Source organism: Pollachius pollachius (assembly GCF_949987615.1).
Source record: "Pollachius pollachius genome assembly, chromosome: 3".
Taxonomy (NCBI): Eukaryota; Metazoa; Chordata; class Actinopteri; order Gadiformes; family Gadidae; genus Pollachius; species Pollachius pollachius.
In genome coordinates, this window is record NC_136936.1 from 8,007,150 (window position 1) to 8,024,828 (window position 17,679).

The window sequence follows — 17,679 nt, forward strand, 5'->3', positions numbered from 1 at the left end:
CCAAGCCACCTGAGGTTATCAAGCCTCTCCTCTAGTTATCAAGCCTCTCCTGTAGTTATAAAGCCTCTCCTGTGGTTATCAAGTTTCTCCTGTAGTCATCAAGTCTTTCCTGTAGTCATCAAGTCTTTCTCTTGTTGTCACCAAGCCACCTGAGGTTATAAAGCCTCTCCTGTAGTTATCAAGCCTCTCCTGTGGTTATCAAGTCTCTCCTGTAGTCATCAAGTCTTTCCTGTAGTTATCAAGCCTCTCTTGTTGTCACCAAGCCACCTGAGGTTATAAAGCATCTCCTGTAGTTATCAAGCCTCTCCTGTGGTTATTAAGGCTCTCTTGTAGTCATCAAACCTCTCTTCTAGATATCAAGCCTCTCCACCCATAGCCGGGTGGAGGCAGGCTGAGACTATGTACTGCAGTATTACTATATATATATATGTAGTATTACTGTAGTACCTTCTCTCTGCAGAGCTGGGTGGGGACTTCGTGCAGGTGGAGGTAGTCTCGGAGGTCCTTCACCTTCAGCTTCATTAGTTCAGCCGGCTCCAGCAGGTTACCGTAGAAACGCTGGCAGGTGTGGCAGAGGCGGGGCCTGGGATCTGCCTCGGCGGAGCAGCTGCTGCAGTAGTCCTTCTTACAGTCAACACACACATGCTGGGGAGAGAAGGAGACACAACGGGAGAGAGGCACAGACACACAGTGAGAGAGAGACAGACACACAGTTAGAGAGGGAGATAGGCACACAGTTAGAGAGAGAAAGACACACAGTTAGAGAGAGACAGACACACAGTTAGATAGAGACAGACACACAGTTAGAGAGAGACAGACACACAGATAGAGAGAGACAGACACACAGATAGAGAGAGACAGACACACAGATAGAGAGAGACAGACACACAGTTAGATCTACCACATATCTACAAGTATTAAGAAAAATCGAGATTTGGCACCAGTTTATCGGTTCTTGTGTCGCACGAAGAAGGGCGATGATATATCGCCGTATTGTTATTTTGTCCCAGCCTTACTAGATATGGTTTCAGTGATACATTGGCTAGTGATGTAACAGGGTGGTAGAAAAGTATAAAGGTTACTCAGTGAATAATGGGGAAGTGTCAAAGAGCCCGTAGCCAAATAGCAGTATAGTAAACTTGTCCAAGGTATTGAGATTGCTTCAAAACAACCAGTTCAATGTTGCTACACATCACCAGTAACTGTGATGTGTAGAAAATATTCTACATTAATGGGATCACTAGCTGTTAGCCTAGCTCTGAGACATGGATATTAATTTGTCAATACGTAATTCAAGTTGCAATGTTGACCATTTCAACTGACATTTAGCAATCAATTGAAATCACACCCTGTAACTGATCATTTTGGCATATAAAAAATGCTGGGCAGCCCGTACCTCTGTCTTTGTTTACAAGAATCTTACTTTCAACCCTGCTAGGCCCCTCCCACTCACGCCACCCTGCCAGCCGAGCCACACTGGTTCACTTCACCCAGTCTGCCAACTCCAGTCAGAGTGGAAAGGACTCTGGTAATTTGGTTTCTGAATTTTGAAATTTTGAAAGTCTCCCGCCAGTCGGTAACAGACGGTTGACTATAGGGTTGGTTAATGAATAAAGGTTAATTTATAAGCTCTAACAGACGGTTAACTATAGGGTTCGTTAATGCATGAGGGTTAACTAATAAGCTGTAACAGACGGCTGAACATAGGGTTGGTTAATGAATGGTTAACTATTAAGCTGTAACAGACGGTTGACTATAGGGTTGGTTAATGTATTAAGGTTTACTAATAAGCTGTAACAGAGGGTTGACTATAGGGTTGGTAAATCCATGAATGTTAACAAGTCAGGGTCAGTGGTGTCCATGGTTACCTTGCGGGCAAGGGTGTGGAACCCGTCACCACAGGCCTTACAGCGGGGCTGCTGATTGGCCGAGGGCTGGGTGCTGTAGCCAGAGTTGGTGTAGGCCTGCTGGCAGTGCCCCCTGCGCGCCGGCTCCTCGGACGGAACGTCGTCCACACACAACCAGCTGCAGCACGACCACATGGGTCTAACACACACACACACACACACACACACACACACACACACACACACACACACACACACACACACACACACACACACACACACACAATATCACTATTGTAAATGTATTACTCCTAAATAATAGTGACACACATACTGCGGACAATATGTGTACTAACATAGACTGTAGAAAATAAGGACAATTACTATGAATAGGTGCTAACATTATTTGTGAGTGTGTGAGAGGCTGTGGACTAATGATTAATTTAAAGCATTAGCCAAGTGACACCCTATATCCGACCGGCTACCTGGGGTACGATGTTAGAGCTGTGTCATCGCTACGACACATACAAAAAACGTGAGTTAGAACTGTGGTACCTTGTAAGTTCCTTAGCACTAGGGGAGTACTGCGGTACTTGGTGAGTACTGCGGTACTAGGCGAGTACTGTGGTACTAGGTGAGTACACTTTGCCAGTATTAATGTGATACAGTCTCAGTACTGTGGTACTAGGTCAGTAATATGGTACTACGGGATTACTGTCTGTACTGCAGTACTAGGCTAGCAATGTGGTACCAGGTGAGTACTTTCTGGGCTGCTGCAATAGGGGAGTACGCTCAGTACTGTGTTAATCTGCAGAGGTCCTGTTTAAGCAGCCATTAAGAGTGAACAGTGAATACCTAACAGTTGACCACTATACAAGACAGTATAAACATACACAGAAGATAATACTAATAATCAGAAAGGGGAGTGTCTAAATGACTCCTCAGAAATAATGTCAGCACGGACGTCTGTGTACGTGTCTTGTAATGCTAGGAGTTCAGACCAACTGTCCAGATCAAAATGTAACTATCATCTTCCCTTTAAGAACTCTAGCCATTCACTGAATCTAAAGCACATGGAAATAATACTAAGTCCATGGAAATGTAGGGATGCAAGTGTGGAAATGGTCAATTTAGTTTTAACCAACTGCAGTTTGGACATATAACATAGTAAGGCTAAATGGGATTAGTATTTCTAGATGTATTTATATTTGAATTTACACTATAGGTGGACAGGTAACATAGAGCTAAATGGGAGTTCTATTTATAGATGTATTTATATTTAAATGCACCTTATAGGGGGAAAAGGTAACATAGTACAGATAGATTGGATGTAGTATTTTAAATGAATTTATATTTAAATGTGATTTATTAGGTAGACAGGTCACATAGTACACCTAGATGGGAGTACTATAACGTAATGATTTTTTAGATTTGAATGTAAATGATGATGAATGGTTTGGATAATAAAGTACAACATTATGAGAAAGTGAAAGTTAAACAAAGTTCGACATTATGTGTCAAGTGGTGTTAAAAGCTCAAAATCGATCAGAGTATAACAATTAGTACTGTGGTATAAATACACGATAAGAGAAGTTAAAAGCAGTAGTCTTACCTGAAGAGACGACAACAAGTCGGACTGGAAGCTCGTCAGCCCCTTCTTCCACCGGTGGTCGAAAGTTAACCTTACTCGACTAGTCAACGAAACTTCATAAACTAATTCCCTACATATAATGATGTAAACTTTATGTATTTTAAACGACAGCAGATTAAAGTTAATCAAACTTTTTAAAAAGCGACATCTCTGTTGTTAGGTTCAACCAGGAAGAGACTCCTGGACGAGACTCCTCCTCCTCCCGTGGACCTGCCCCCTGGCGGTTGACACAAGCAGCCTTGATGACCTAGTTACCGGTAATTCCCTTACTAGTTACCTAGAGTTACCTCCTGAGCTATAGTCAGTATCCTGTAGTTCACTAGCTAGTGGTTCACTAACTTAGGTACAGTTAGATGTAGCTTCCCAGCTAGTGACCTAGAAACTGTTATCTAGAGTAACCTCCTGACCTAGGGGCAGTAACATAGTTCCCCAACTAGTTACCTAGATTTACTTCCCGGACCGGGATCAGTTACCTGTAGTTCTCCAACTAGTTACCAAGAGTTTTCTAGATGCCTATATTATATACGAATATGTATATGCATCTAGAACTATATAACTAGTAACCTCGATAGTTACTTAGTTGGGACTAGTTAACTTAATTTTAGACTAGTCACCTACCTATAATAGTTAAAATAGGTATTAACAATTACCTATAACTAGTTACGATATTCACCTTACAGCCTACCTACATTAGTCATGAACTATATAATTATATACAAGTTACCTACACAACTGTTAACCTCAGTATGTCGATACCCATAGAACTAGTAAGACTATAAGTTAAATATATAGTGTACCAACCAGAGCTCTGAATCAGAATAAATGGAGTGTCTTACTCTCCTAGACCTTCAATCCTTTTGCTTGTGAACCAATACAATGGTAATCTACATGTCGTAATCAAGAAAAATGCAAATGCTTAATTACACTAGTTCATTAAGAATGAGACTGACAGATGGATAATAAGGACCTTATATAGCTATTACCACTCAGTATGCTGGCGGGGGGGGGGGGGGGGATTAGACTACATTTAAACTACACATTAATCACAAGATGTACATTAGTTAGAAATCTAGACACATTTGATCTTCACCTATTGTAGACTTCATGTGTCCAAACAAGAAATACTAGTAATAATACTAATATAGAAAATTAAATAGAGTAGCTATGGAGTCAGAATTCCCCCCCCCCCTCCCCCCCTTCCCCTATGAAATGAAAGTAGCAGGCTGACACGTCGCTGGAGTGCATGTGTATGTATGCGTGTTATGTGTATGCATGTAAATAAGTCGCGTTCTGTCCCGATGTTGAGCCTTCTCAGAGACGCTGCCCCTGCCATGATGCCTGAAAAAGTTCTAAACATTACTTAACGAAATATTTTTAAACCAGGCCATGGGGCGGTGCAGTCAAACTGATGTACAGAAAAACTTTATTCTCGACTTCCGCTTCATTTTGAAGGAAACTTCATACAACGTCAACGCTTCCCAAAATGTAAACACATTCTTAATAATGTCAGATGGTACATTTTTATTGCCATAAACCGTGTAGGAAACAACTTAACCCAAAATAATAAAAACAGCTGTTCTTTCTATAGTACAGTAAGAAAAGGTTTCACGTTCCCAATCTCGTTTCCAGTAAAACGTCAAATAAAAATGGTTCTTGCAACACACAAAATGTTCAGAAAGCATCTAGAGTTGGTCTATGAGGGAGCGTGATGCCGGTCGTTAGTGAGGCCAGCGGAGCATCTGTTGGTGGAGAGAGGTGTGCCTGTGGTGGCTGCTGCTAGGCGCCCTCACAGTGACACCACATTATTCCAGGAAGCCAGGACACCCGAGCTCAAAAATCTTTCAAACAGAGGAGCTGGTAACTCTGGGCAGGGCCTCGCTGAAGACCCGCCCCTACAGCAGCTTTAACCAATCAGCTGCTTGAAATAAAGCCACATGGAGGAGGGGGACCAATGGCTGACCCAGCCAGCCAGCTCTCTTTGGGGGGGGGGGGGGAAGGGGAGTAGACTCTTTGAAAGATTTTTGTTGTGGAGAAGTGGATCCGGGCTTGCTTCCAGAATAATGAAGGTTATTCGTCAGCCTAAGAAAGCACAAGCAAGGCCAGAGTTAGAAAAAGCCAGCCCATTGGACACCGCAGCTCTGCAGTCAACATCCTACAGCTTTAATAAACACAGGAACCGTCACAACAACGACAAGTGGGCTCAAAGTTCCATGATTGACAAGTAACCCAAGATATGACATTGTTGATTAGGCAGATAGAGCACATCATGCACCCCATGCACCCACGCCCTAGGCGGAGCCCAGAGCGACACACCAATCACAACATGCTTTACATCATGACCCTCCCCTAAAAGCTGCTGACTAACCAACATCCTGTCACCCAGGCTACACCAGTAGAAAACAGTCAGACCAGCTGTAGGTCCGACTGTAGGGCAGTCCTATTGAACCACCTGATGTGACCCAGACACCAGAGCACACAGGTAGCTGTGAGCATGCATTCAGAAGCTGGTGTGTTGTTGGAAAAGAGAGTGTCTATGTGTGCGTGCGAATATTTAGCCGAGGACAACGAGAAGAAGGCTTCATGGTTGACCGAAGGTTCTAGTTGCCATGCTAACATAGGTCCTCCCCCACCCCTCCCCCAGCCAGTCTCTCTCCCTACGCCTTCTCTTGGGCGGTTACCTCCTCTCTGGGCTTGGCCCCGCCGAAGATGGCTGAGTGGGGGTTGGCCACCTGGTTCAGCGGGCCAGCCACGGTGCGCGGCTTCAGCTGGAGGCGGGGCCTCTGGGCACGCTCCTCTGTGGACACACAAGACACTTTAATACACGACACAAACAAACACACAACACAGACATGTGGTCTGCATGCTGGGACACAACAACAAGCAAACCATAGCCAGGCGCCGGAAACATCACGTGACCTCGCCACACTGCTGCAGTGTGCTAATGTCCCTAAAGGCTTAGGCCCCGTCCACACGGAGCCGAAACGGGCGATAAGGTTTTGTTTTATGCGGTTCAGAAACATCTCCGTAAAGTCTGAGTCATTGCGAAACCGCTTAGAGCTGTAGAAACACTGTAGTAAATATTCAAGGCGCTGGTTCTCCACAGAAAAAAGTGGAGCGCATCAAGCCTGCGCGCATACAGCCTGCGCACTGTATGCAAAGATTCAGTCACGAGGAGATTCAACCTTTAAAATTGAGCACTTTTTAATGTACAGTTAGTAATTAAATTTATCAAGGGGCTTTATTTAAAGCTACAAAAAGAATACAAATAAAATAAATAAAAAATTCAACGCAACTCTGACGTCCCCCAGCTTGTGGGGGGGCTAATGACGTCATTGTTTGCGTTTCAGGCGTCCACCCGAATCCTAACACAAAACCGTATAGGTCCAGATAGATTTGAAACCACCTCCGAGGGTGGTTTCAGAAATGTGCGGTTTCGGGCACCGGGTTCACCGGCTCCGTCTGCACGGTCGGCCGAAACGCAAAAGACTTATGCGGTTTCCCCAAAAAGAAATCGGCTCCGTGTGGACGGGGCCTCGGTTATGGTTCCACGTTGATGCAATGCAAGGGGGTTTACGGACCCATTACGTTCTTGCCGACCCTTCTTGCTTCCACCGCAAGTGCCTGACGCACGCCTCCCAATAATTGTAACCTTACATCGAGGCGACGCAGCAGCAGGGATTGGTCCGCTCACTAAAACCCGACGCAGAACCGTGTGCGTGTGCGTGTGTGTGTCTTACCATCTGAAGGTTCTCTGAAGTCTGTTGGGGGTCCTCCACGAGGAGGTCCGTCTCTAAAGCGACCCATGCCCCCTCCGGGTGCTGATCCTCCCCTCCGGTCACCGGGGCCACCGGCTCCTCGACCCCGCTCCCCCATGAAGTTGTCCTCTCTAAAGCCTACACACAAACACACACACACACACGTTAGCCTTCTGAACCCTTGTTCAGCGAGAACCCTGGATGGCTCCTGTAGAGTGATGATGTCATGGGGTGAGGGGGGCGATGAGGGGGGAGCCTGCGGAAAGTGTGGCACCTCGTCCCGTCCCGACATGGCTCCAGACGGGATGCAGGACAGAGACCGCCGCTCGACTGCAAGCCTCATGAACTCATTCACTACCAATCCGTTAGTCATACTTAGGGACCCTTACAACCACCAGATGATAGCACTGTCTATACGGCTTCGTTTTGAGTGGCCCAAGCCCGGTGTCCTATTGGACCCTGAATGGCCAATAGCTGCCTTTGCCCCGCCCAAACCGCACCTCCTCCTGAGTTCTCAAAGTCATCCCGGCCTCCTCTCGGTGGTCCTCGTGAACCTCCACCTCCTCCGCCTCCTCCTCCTGCAGGGAATAGCTTTAGTTAAACAGATCGGGGAGGAGAGACGCAGAGGAGGGAGAAAAGGAGGGGAAACGTAGCGGGGGAGAGACGAGCCGGGGAGACGAAGAAAGAAGAAAACAAGCAAACGACGAGCACTATATATACAGAGGTTAAGGGGAGAGGGCTGAAAAGAGAGCCATGGTTAGGTTAGAAGAGCTCATGCATTCTTTCACAGCACCAGACCAGCCCTACGCAGGGAGTGTAGGCCCTACATTACAGAAGGCTTCAGCTGACCATAGTACCTCCACCATGGTGTGTAGGCACTACAATACAACAAGGAGTGAGTAGGGGAGCTGAGGGGAAGGTGGAGTGAAGATGAAGTGAAAATGAAGGTGTGCAGTTAGACTTCATAGTAGCCATTACTGAACGGATAGACAAGCTGAAGAAGAAAAACAAGGGTTAGTTAAAGGCTTCTAGCTGCTAGCAAGAGACCACTAGCTAAAAGGATGCTAGCGGCTAGTAAAGCTATTAGTAGCAGGGTTGTAGCCGCTGGAAAGAGGCTGTTAGCGACAGGCTGGGTGCTGATAGCACCTAGCTAGAGGATTACTGCTAGCTGAAAGAAAGGCTGCTAGCTGCTAGTTAGCTAGCCAATTAGCACTCACCTCTGTCGTCTTTCCTGAAGCCAAAGCCGCCAGCTCCTCTCTCCTGCCTCCGGCCCTCGGCAATGTCCACCCTGAGCGACCTGTCTTCCAGGAGCTGCAAGGGTCAAAGGTTAAAGGTCACTGAGGGCATCATATGTACTTGAATAATAGCCTTAATTATATTCCTAGACACTCACCGCTCCATCATATGCAAGGGCTTCCTTCAGTGACTCCAAGTCCTCAAACTCCACATAACAAAAACCTGCAACACACACACACAATCAGACTCCAAATAGCATGCGTGTGTGTGGAAAGTGTGTGAAGTGTGTAAGTGTGTGTGTATGCAAGTGTGTGTTAGTTTGTGTATCAAGTGGAAAGTGTGTTTGTTCGTGACGGTTAGAGTCCATCAACCGTTCCGTACGATATTTTTTAGAACTATAACCAGTGATAATTTATAGAAGCGGGACTTAATTATACAACTATACACACAGCCAGTAACAATGAGTTACTGGACAGCGCCAGGGGAGTTTAGCTGGTTTGGGCTTAACATATCAACTAGCTAACCCACCAACTCTCCTTACAAGGAAGTAACTTAAGGTCTGGGTGGGCTTAAAGTCGCAGATGAAGTACCAAGAACCAAACACACTTTTATAAGATGATAACCAAATCATGTGGACACCAGGAAGGCAATACATAACGATTTATTGTATGGTCGCTCAACATTGAAACGTTAGTCTGAACAACCTATGGAACCACTTGCTCCCATTATGGGCCTTTAACGTTGTCATTACAGTTATTTGAAGAGAGCATTTGATGCTATATATATATATATATATATATATATATATATATATATATATATATATATATATATATATATATATAGTACCGAGCGTTACACGTTTTCAAAGGGTTTGTACCTTTGAACTTGTCCGTCTCTTTGTCTCTGACCAGACGAACGCTGCGGACGCTGAGGTCCTTGAATATGTTGTCGATGTCCCCCTGCACCGTCTTGAAGGGAAGGTTGCCCACGTAGGCCGTGAACGGGGGGTCCGTCGGCAAATCCTTCTTACGGGAGGACCCGCTCGGCGCGTCCCTGCGAGGTCTGCACACACACACACACACACACACACACACACACACACACACACACACACACACACACACACACACACACACACACACACACACACACACACACACACACACACACACACACACACACACACACACGTTGACGACAGCTTTATCCCATCGATATTGCTTTTCCAACACATTTTTAAGTGGAGCAGACTTTAGTCTTTGGTTTATTCTCCGGATTTACTCGTGGTTCATATACATTTCAGGGTTGGAACCACTTTACTGGCCCCTTGTGTACACGTTATACGGGAGGGGTGAGTATAATGAGGCAGCACCGTGTGGATCCCTGTCTTCTTCTCCATGTGGATCTTGGAAGATGTGCTGTAGGTAGAACTGGAAGGTACATTCACGCCTCCAGCATAAACTGCAGGTGGTGACAACCCTCTAGCGTTGGCCAGTCATCCCAAAGGGTGGAGGTACGACAGACTAGGATATCTCAGAGTGACAGAAAAGTGGGGCTCCAACCCATATTTGAATGGTGGAATCTACTTCCCAGGTAAGGTTTTCCACAACTTCCTTCAATTTAGGATATTAAGGAACTGGTCCTAGTTTTCTTTCCCGATCATTTATGATTTGTCTCTGGCCATTTACCTATAATATATATATATATTTACCTATAATATATATATATATATATATATATATATATATATATATATATATATATATATATATATATATATATATATATATATATATATATATATATATATATATATATATATATACACACACACACACACACACACATACAAGAGGCAAATATCCTAGTTGTTAATCTGACATTAAAACGTGCTTAAATAATAGCATTAGTCTGTATGGTAATTATGAGGAGCGAGCTACTTGTGACAAAGATCCAAAGTGCAGAGATGAATTTAGGTTTGTGAGTGATAACACTGTAGTTTGTCAGCTTGTTGATTAATGTAATGACTTCATTAAGATATTCTGCTAGACCAAGCCCTTTTAAAGGTGTGTGTATTGTTGAAACAAATATGATCTAATACTGATAATATATAGTTCAGAAATTGTGTCTGGTAGGCAAGTCTAAACACCTAGGGCTCTAAGTGAATGTAATACCATTCTTGCCCTTTTATTTTGTGGTAATAAGGGATGTTTGTTGTCCTGCGTCTTAGTTCCAACGGCGCATGCGTGGAACCAATCATATGTGGTGGTCTGCACTCTGCGCACAGGTGACTCGATAAAATACGCGTCTGCGGACTTTGTTTACAATCGTGTAGTGTCTAATAGCGCAGTGCCCACTAATAGACAGTCACCAACGAGAAACTGGTAGACGCATCTAACCAGATTATAACACGCACTGCAGCATGCAGTCAGACACTCTGCCAGCAGAGCCCCGTTGGCCACACGTGGACCGGGGGTCTGCGCTGCAATGTTCCTCTACGGAGTGCCATTATACTCGTCATGAATTCCCAATAACATCCAATTCAACCATTGCGTGTACTCGCTGGGTTTTCCAAAAAAATGAAAACTGAAATCAAGCGGGATAACACCCGCCTCACCCCCAGGCCCACATGGACAACACTGGCCTGGCTCTAAACATAGTCCTCGCTGGTTCACTTTCACCGCCTCCATCTTCCTTAAGAGGAACCGGAGAGACTGGAGGTTGGGTGTTTATACGCTGACAACAGTACCTGTGGTGGTTCTCTGGGGGTCCATGCAGCCCCCCACCGCACTGGCAACCGCGCCGCTGGTGTCGGTTGGACGGGCCCTGATCTAAGGCTAGACCAGCACCTCAACCCCTCCAACATTAATATAACAGGTTATGGATGTATTGCGGACTGCCTGTTGTGGCTTAAAGACTGAGGTACAGGCTGCACGCCTATCGGGTCGTCGCTAACAATGTGCACCATGTGGGCTGACCAGCCCCAGCCTCTCTCAAATAGCAGAGTGGTTATACCTTAATTTCTGGTCTATTCGTAAACGCCTTCTGTATTACTGCCTGAATAGTCAACGAGTTGCCCGGCATGCATCCACTAAATCTAAAATGATCGCAGACCGGCCAAGCCCCGACCACCCCTCCAGTTATCGCCTACCTAGCTTTCGCTGCTAACTAGCTCAGAGCCGCGGTGTTTCCTGATCCCTCACGCCGACCTTCAGCTCCCCCTGAACGGCGTTGACGAGAAACGCCAGTCAGGAGGAGGCCTGGCCTTCACACACTCTCTCTCCCCCGAAACAAATCCAATCCGCCAGCGAATCAACGCGACATTGCGGCTTTCGCTTACCCCTACTGTGGTACATACAGTTGTGTAGCCCGCATTCCCAGGGATTGTTCTTACCCTCGGCCGCCCCGGCTTCCACCGAAAGCCCGGTCGTCGTAGTTGTCGAAGTCCGCCATCACCGCCAGTGTGTGAACAGGAGGGTCCTGTTCTACATACACACAGCAACGCTTAGCTGTCCGCCAGCCGCCTGCGCTTAGCCCTATCTAGCACTCCAGATGCACCAACCCCTCTATCTTACTCTTTATATTCATCATGCTTATCTTGCATCTCACTTACGCGCGTTTTGATGTGTTTTGAAAGTTTGCTTTGTAAGTATTATTTTTATGTGTGGCCCAAACATGGTAAAATTATTAAATTATTGCCGCATACTGTTACAGTATGGGCAGGAGGTGTAAAATATAAGAATTGTACGGTGTAGTCTAGTGGTCTAGGCTTACATAGCATCACAGCACACACACCATAATAGTCACATAGTACCACAGTGCTCCCATAGTACCACAGTACTCACATATTACAATAGTACATACTGCCACATACTACAGGACCCTACATGTGTGCTGAAATATTTAAAATGTTATCTCGAAATTTTGAACATTTAATAATCACTTAGTAATAATGACATAGATATCGAATCACACCATTGTTCTACTGGTGACTTCCAGAATCCCTTGGCAGCGGACCAAATTCTACCTTCTACTGCCCAAGTCGAGATATTACTAATGTTAGTACTACTTAGTAACACTTATGTAGTAGTATACATTATGACTTGGTCTCCAGCATAAGCACACACACACACACACACACACACACACACACACACACACACACACACACACACACACACACACACACACACACACACACACACACACACACCAGTAGAAAGTACCCTGCACACACACACACACATATATATGTGTGTGTGTGTGTGTATGTGTGTATGTATATATGTATATACATACATATACACACATTGTATCCATATATATATATATACAAATATATATAAACATCGGGTTGTGGTAGGACAGTGTAGGACCAGACTTGTGGTGGGACAAGGCACACCGTAAAAAAAGTCCTAACACAGGGAAATAGAAAAGGGTGCGCTGCGCCCCCTAGTGTTTTAGAGGAGTTGGTGTCTGGGGAGTTTTCTCCACCAGCAGTCAGCAAAGGGTAGGGTCACTTTTCGGGAACTTCCCTTAACTAAAAAAAACCTGTATCGCTACCAGTACATGGTGGTATTGCATCAGTCTCATTTTGTATTCATATATTGTCCCACAATTAATATAATAGTATGACATACTGACATGAGTGTAAATTCCACTGATAGTAGTCAGTATTAATATAGTTTTATCCGTTTTGAAGTATTAAAGGTAGCATCAGCATACATATTTTATTATCAACATTTATATATTATAAGAATTTATGTATTATTGAAGTAAGAAACAGAGTCAAGTCTAGAAATGCATGTTTTTAATTTATTGTAATGTGGGTGATAGAACGTGAAAACCTGACCTCCACCGCCATCACCATGACAACCGGACCTCTGCAACCACAACAACCAGACCTCCGCCACTATCCCCATGGGAACCCAATGGTGGTACGTACACGTCCAAGGTAAATGATGTTTACCAGATGTTTATGCTACACGTTGTCCAGTAAAGCTACGTGTGCGAAAAGGGTTCCGCCTCCGTTAGTGTGGCCGTCAGGTGATATTTATCTTGGTAGATTGTGAACGTAATTACTGCAGACTTCTTTAATGCGGAATCTAAAGCAACATCAAGCTGTAACAGAAATGATTGAGATACCTCCAAAAAAAAGGAAATAGGCAGACACGCACTTAAACACACATACTTAAAACACACACTCATGCACACGCACGCACACACATACACTCGCTGACTGGCCACACCGTGGTGTACATGAAGCCAGCAGCCACCTGCATGGTCACATAAATCGCGTGGTTGCTGGCCGCTGTGACTGGTCCTGGTTCACTTGCTCTTCTTGTCAGAGAGCAATGAGTCGTGCAGCTTGGAGACGGTCTTCTCGAATACATCCATCACCAGAGTCCCGTTCTGGTCGAAGAACTCTGCCACAGAGCGAGTGACCTCCACCTCCCTGCCCCGCCCACTGCCGCCGTCCGTGAAGGAGACGCGCAGGGAGTACTGGTCATCAAACCTGCAGACACAGACACAGGCACGTGCGTACACACACACACACACACAAACAAACACACACAGTGAAAATACAATCTTTGTACTTTTCAACTTGAATATGTACAGTAAATTTAATCTGCTGCAATCTGGTATACCAAACAGCTTAACATCTGGTTTTATCTGTTACAATATTCATTAGTTGTATTGTGGTGGACTAGTCGACTACTTGTATTGTGGTGAACTTGTTATGTGTGAACTAGGTCCCCTGTAGTTAACTAGTTTTTGGGAAAGCCAACTAGTTGACTAGTTGTACGAATGAACTTGGGGTATTGTGATGAACTAGTTCACTCGTATTATGGTGAACTAGTTACAAGTGACCAAGTTGGACTGTAGTTTACTAGTGGTCTTGGTACCGTTTGAGGGAGGAGGAGAGGGTCCAGACATGGTCGGGGTCCATGCCAGCCGGGTCTCTGTCCAGCGCCAGCAGAAAGATGTTCTTCTCCCGGTAGGACGTGTACAGAGTTAGAACGCCCATCATTACAAAATAGGTTCTCTGGAGTCAAGGAACATCCTCCACCATGGACATGACTCTATTCCGCCACCTGCTCAATACATAAACATGACTATATTCGTCCACTAGCTCAATACATAAACATGACTCTATTCCTCCACCAGCTCATGATGAACAATTTATCTCTAGATGAAGCTAGCTGAAGCCATGTCTCTAGATAGGAGCTTGATGAGTCCATGTCTCTAGATAGAAGCTAGATGAATCCATTTCTCTAGATAGAAGCTTGGTGAGTCCATGTCTCTAGATAGAAGCTTGGTGAGTCCATGTCTCTAGATAGAAGGTTGATGAGTCCATGTCTCTAGATGGAAGCTAGGTGAGTCCATGTCTCTAGATGGAAGCTAGGTGAGTCCATGTCTCTAGATGGAAGCTAGGTGAGTCCATGTCTCTAGATGGAAGCTTGATGAGTCCATCTCTCTAGATAGAAGCGTGATGAATCCATCTCTCTAGATAGAAGCGTGATGAGTCCATGTCTCTAGATAGAAGCGTGATGAGTCCATCGCTCTAGATAGAAGCTGGATGAGTCCATCTCTCTAGAAGAAGCTTGATGAGTCCATGACTCTAGATAGAAGCTGGATGAGTCCATGACTCTAGATAGAAGCTGGATGAGTCCATCTCTCTGGATAGAAGCTTGATGAGGCCATGTCTCTCGTGAAGGATATGAAATGACGCAGCAGGCCAGGACTGGTTTGGACTGGGGGAAGGGGTGCAGGAAGTCCCAGACCAGTGCCACCATAGCAAACAGACAGGACACCGTGCAGATCAGCAGTCGGCCGTCCACAAGACTGAAGTTCTCTACATAACCAAACTTCTCCAGCAACACCTGGAGGACAGACAGAGAGGAGACAGGGAGATCAGGACAGACAGACGATCAGCATAGAAAACAGACGGTGATAAACACACAGACAGGAAGAGAAATGGAGCAACAGGTAGACTTTAAGGATGAACTTACAGAAAGTTTAAAAAAATATGTAGACTGACAGATACAAACTGGCAGGTAGGTAGACAGATCGGGTAGACACATCAGAAAATACATTTCTTCTAATCATAAAGCCTATAGTTGCAAGTATTAATCATAGCACTAATATTAATACATGCATTCTTTGAGGTAATAATACTAAAATCTGTATTCATCCTATTGTTAATAGCAATACAAGGATTAATGAAAGTTATAATACAAAATTCTGTATTATTTCTAGTAATAATGCTAAACATGTATTAATCAGTTATACTAATAATAATAATGAGGGGATTAATAACCTTCTTGGCGGCGTCATCCAGGGAGTTTTTCACCGCGGCTCCGTCCCACTTGTCGATCTTCACCGGCTTCTCCTCGATCCTCCACTAGAGAGATTATTAGATCACACTACAAGAGATTAGTGTATATGACATCCTTTATTTATCCTACGTATTCATAAATAAATACTAACCATGCCACTGTGATTCCTAGCTTCTCTGCTCTTTATTCCGCGGTTTCTTTAACGTAGTTTGTACAGAAGCACTGTAACTTTATGAACTATCTTAGCTGTTCTCAGACTCACCTGTCAGTCCACTTTTGTGTCTACTAACCCACAGCTGTTACCGTCCGCTGTAAAGCATTATCGTCTCATCATGCTTTCAAATGTAACAATATATTTTGAGTTATTAAAGTGCCATAGAATTATAGGATCGCAAATCTGCTTATTATTATTATGAAGTGATAGTTCGCTATATATTATGATATACATTCTGGCGTGTATTACACATGTGAACTAAACGAAACACAAGAGACAAGTTCAGCTCACATGCTGTAAGATATCTAATATAGTATAGTACTATATGAACTATAGCTCAGCAAGCGCTTTAACTTTCATTATAATATTTCTTGATGCATTATAATATGTTATGTTGTATTATGTTAACATCAGTCCTGCACCAGGATGCTATCAGTAGCCTAGCCCAACCAAGCGGATGTTACAGTTGAAATAAGAAGTACTTATCGTGCAATGAACCACTCGACTAGAACATGCTGCTGCGTGTGAAAGTAGAAGATGTGAATTAAAGCCCTGTTTAATCACATTGTCATTTTAACCTCATTCAAGCTCACTTTCTCCAGGAGGCCGTTCTTTCCGTTCCGGGCTGCCATCTTCTCTTTCTCTCCGCACCTGTAGGCCGCTGATTGGTTGACAAAACCAACGTAGAGTTCTCTGATTGGACAGTATAACTTTCTTAACGGAGAACGATGATTGGACTGCAATGCGGTCTCAACGGCGGGCATTGATTGGACGGCATAGCATTTGGTGCAACCAGAGCCATTAAAAAATGCCGCCTTCAAAACAGCTCGGAGGTTCGGAAGCTCTTACGTGTCTAAGTAAACCTTCCTTTCTTCCGAAATAAACCTCCGAACCTCCCGGAAACTGAGCGTTTTTAAGGCGGCAACTCTCCTACGTGCGTGTGTCGACGTCATCGCGTCTCAGATATATGTATTTCAAGATTCAGAGAAGAAATTGATGGAGAGTGTGTTTTTGCATTAACGAGACCAAGACTGTCCTTTTTTTTTACGAATTATTAATTATTATGTATACAAATATACATAACGGAATGTTTTTTAATTGGCAGCTAAATGTGGTGAGTTCCTTCTTAAAGGGTTACGACTCCCTGTATATAGGCCTACATATCATTTTTCTTTGAGGACCTCTTTCACATAAAAGAGAGCCCAAATCGGCAGCTCGCTCCCGAGTGTCCTTGACCCCTAGGTCAGAATTCAAGAGACAGCCAAGACATGAGCTGAATAGCATGGCAGAACATAATTTCTTAATTCTTCATTCCACTCAAGTACATTTAATACACTAACCTTATTTATTTCACTGTTCATACAGGAGTGCAACTCCTGTAAGTGTGTATATTAGTTTTATAAGAGGGGGGAAAGAAAAGAAACAGGCCTACAGTGTTTTCAAATCATTCCAAAAAACGGATTTCCTTGATCATTCAATCATTATCGAACATTTAAATACGATTAAATGTCACCTGTTAATATGTTTAAAACCAAAATATTACACGTGAAACAGCGCCCACATTTACGAAAGTGTGGCCAAAAGTGTATGCCACCCGCTAAAGCTTTAAAACATTGTGAAAGGTTTACCACTA

The 17,679-nt window shown here is 44.3% G+C and overlaps 3 protein-coding genes across 5 annotated transcripts in view; all 3 read right to left on the minus strand.

The window, feature by feature from the left end:
- rffl (ring finger and FYVE-like domain containing E3 ubiquitin protein ligase) overlaps window positions 1-3,815 on the minus strand; it is a 7,697-nt gene extending 3,882 nt beyond the window's left edge. The window contains exons 1-3 of one of the 2 annotated variants that reach the window (XM_079733484.1): window positions 3,460-3,815; window positions 1,869-2,046; window positions 448-645 (exon numbers count right to left, since the gene is read on the minus strand). In XM_079733484.1, coding sequence (XP_079589610.1) covers window positions 448-645; window positions 1,869-2,042 — 372 coding nt within the window. In that variant the 5' untranslated portion in view covers window positions 2,043-2,046; window positions 3,460-3,815. The remainder of the gene's footprint in view (window positions 1-447; window positions 646-1,868; window positions 2,047-3,459) is intronic. The other variant, XM_079733483.1, reaches the window with a different exon arrangement.
- A 1,187-nt stretch (window positions 3,816-5,002) lies between these two features.
- On the minus strand, window positions 5,003-11,986 carry eif4h (eukaryotic translation initiation factor 4h). Its single transcript, XM_079731635.1, has 8 exons — window positions 11,887-11,986; window positions 9,370-9,554; window positions 8,647-8,711; window positions 8,471-8,564; window positions 7,754-7,831; window positions 7,236-7,391; window positions 6,177-6,292; window positions 5,003-5,577 (listed from the first exon to the last, which is right to left on the minus strand). The coding sequence occupies exons 1-8, from the start codon at window positions 11,943-11,945 to the stop codon at window positions 5,566-5,568; spliced, it is 765 nt and encodes a 254-aa protein (XP_079587761.1). The 5' UTR covers window positions 11,946-11,986; the 3' UTR covers window positions 5,003-5,565.
- Window positions 11,987-13,287: 1,301 nt separating this feature from the next.
- On the minus strand, window positions 13,288-16,702 carry spcs2 (signal peptidase complex subunit 2). 2 transcript variants are annotated; one of them, XM_079733297.1, is made up of 5 exons: window positions 16,640-16,702; window positions 15,814-15,897; window positions 15,216-15,376; window positions 14,399-14,533; window positions 13,288-14,007 (listed from the first exon to the last, which is right to left on the minus strand). In XM_079733297.1, exons 1-5 carry the CDS (start codon window positions 16,676-16,678, stop codon window positions 13,821-13,823), a joined length of 606 nt encoding a protein of 201 aa, XP_079589423.1. In that variant the 5' UTR covers window positions 16,679-16,702; the 3' UTR covers window positions 13,288-13,820. The 2 variants fall into 2 exon arrangements, with proteins under 2 accessions (XP_079589423.1, XP_079589422.1); XM_079733296.1 differs by having other exon boundaries at window positions 16,625-16,684.
- Window positions 16,703-17,679: the final 977 nt, after the last annotated feature.

Bases quoted from the DNA above. Each gene is read 5' to 3' on its own strand.
- spcs2 (XM_079733296.1), bottom strand. From the start codon at position 16,678: ATGGCAGCCCGGAACGGAAAGAACGGCCTCCTGGAGAAAGTGAGCTTG. The intron at 15,377-15,813 runs GTTATTAATCCC...TCTGTCCTCCAG, and splicing joins TGGATGACGCCGCCAAGAAG to GTGTTGCTGGAGAAGTTTGG. The intron at 14,008-14,398 runs GTACCAAGACCA...CTGTGTCTGCAG, and splicing joins CTCTCCTCCTCCCTCAAACG to GTTTGATGACCAGTACTCCC.
- eif4h (XM_079731635.1), bottom strand. From the start codon at position 11,945: ATGGCGGACTTCGACAACTACGACGACCGGGCTTTCGGTGGAAGCCGG. The intron at 9,555-11,886 runs GTAAGAACAATC...GTGTGTGTGCAG, and splicing joins GGAAGCCGGGGCGGCCGAGG to ACCTCGCAGGGACGCGCCGA. The intron at 6,293-7,235 runs GTAAGACACACA...GTGTGTCCACAG, and splicing joins CTTCAGAGAACCTTCAGATG to AGGAGCGTGCCCAGAGGCCC.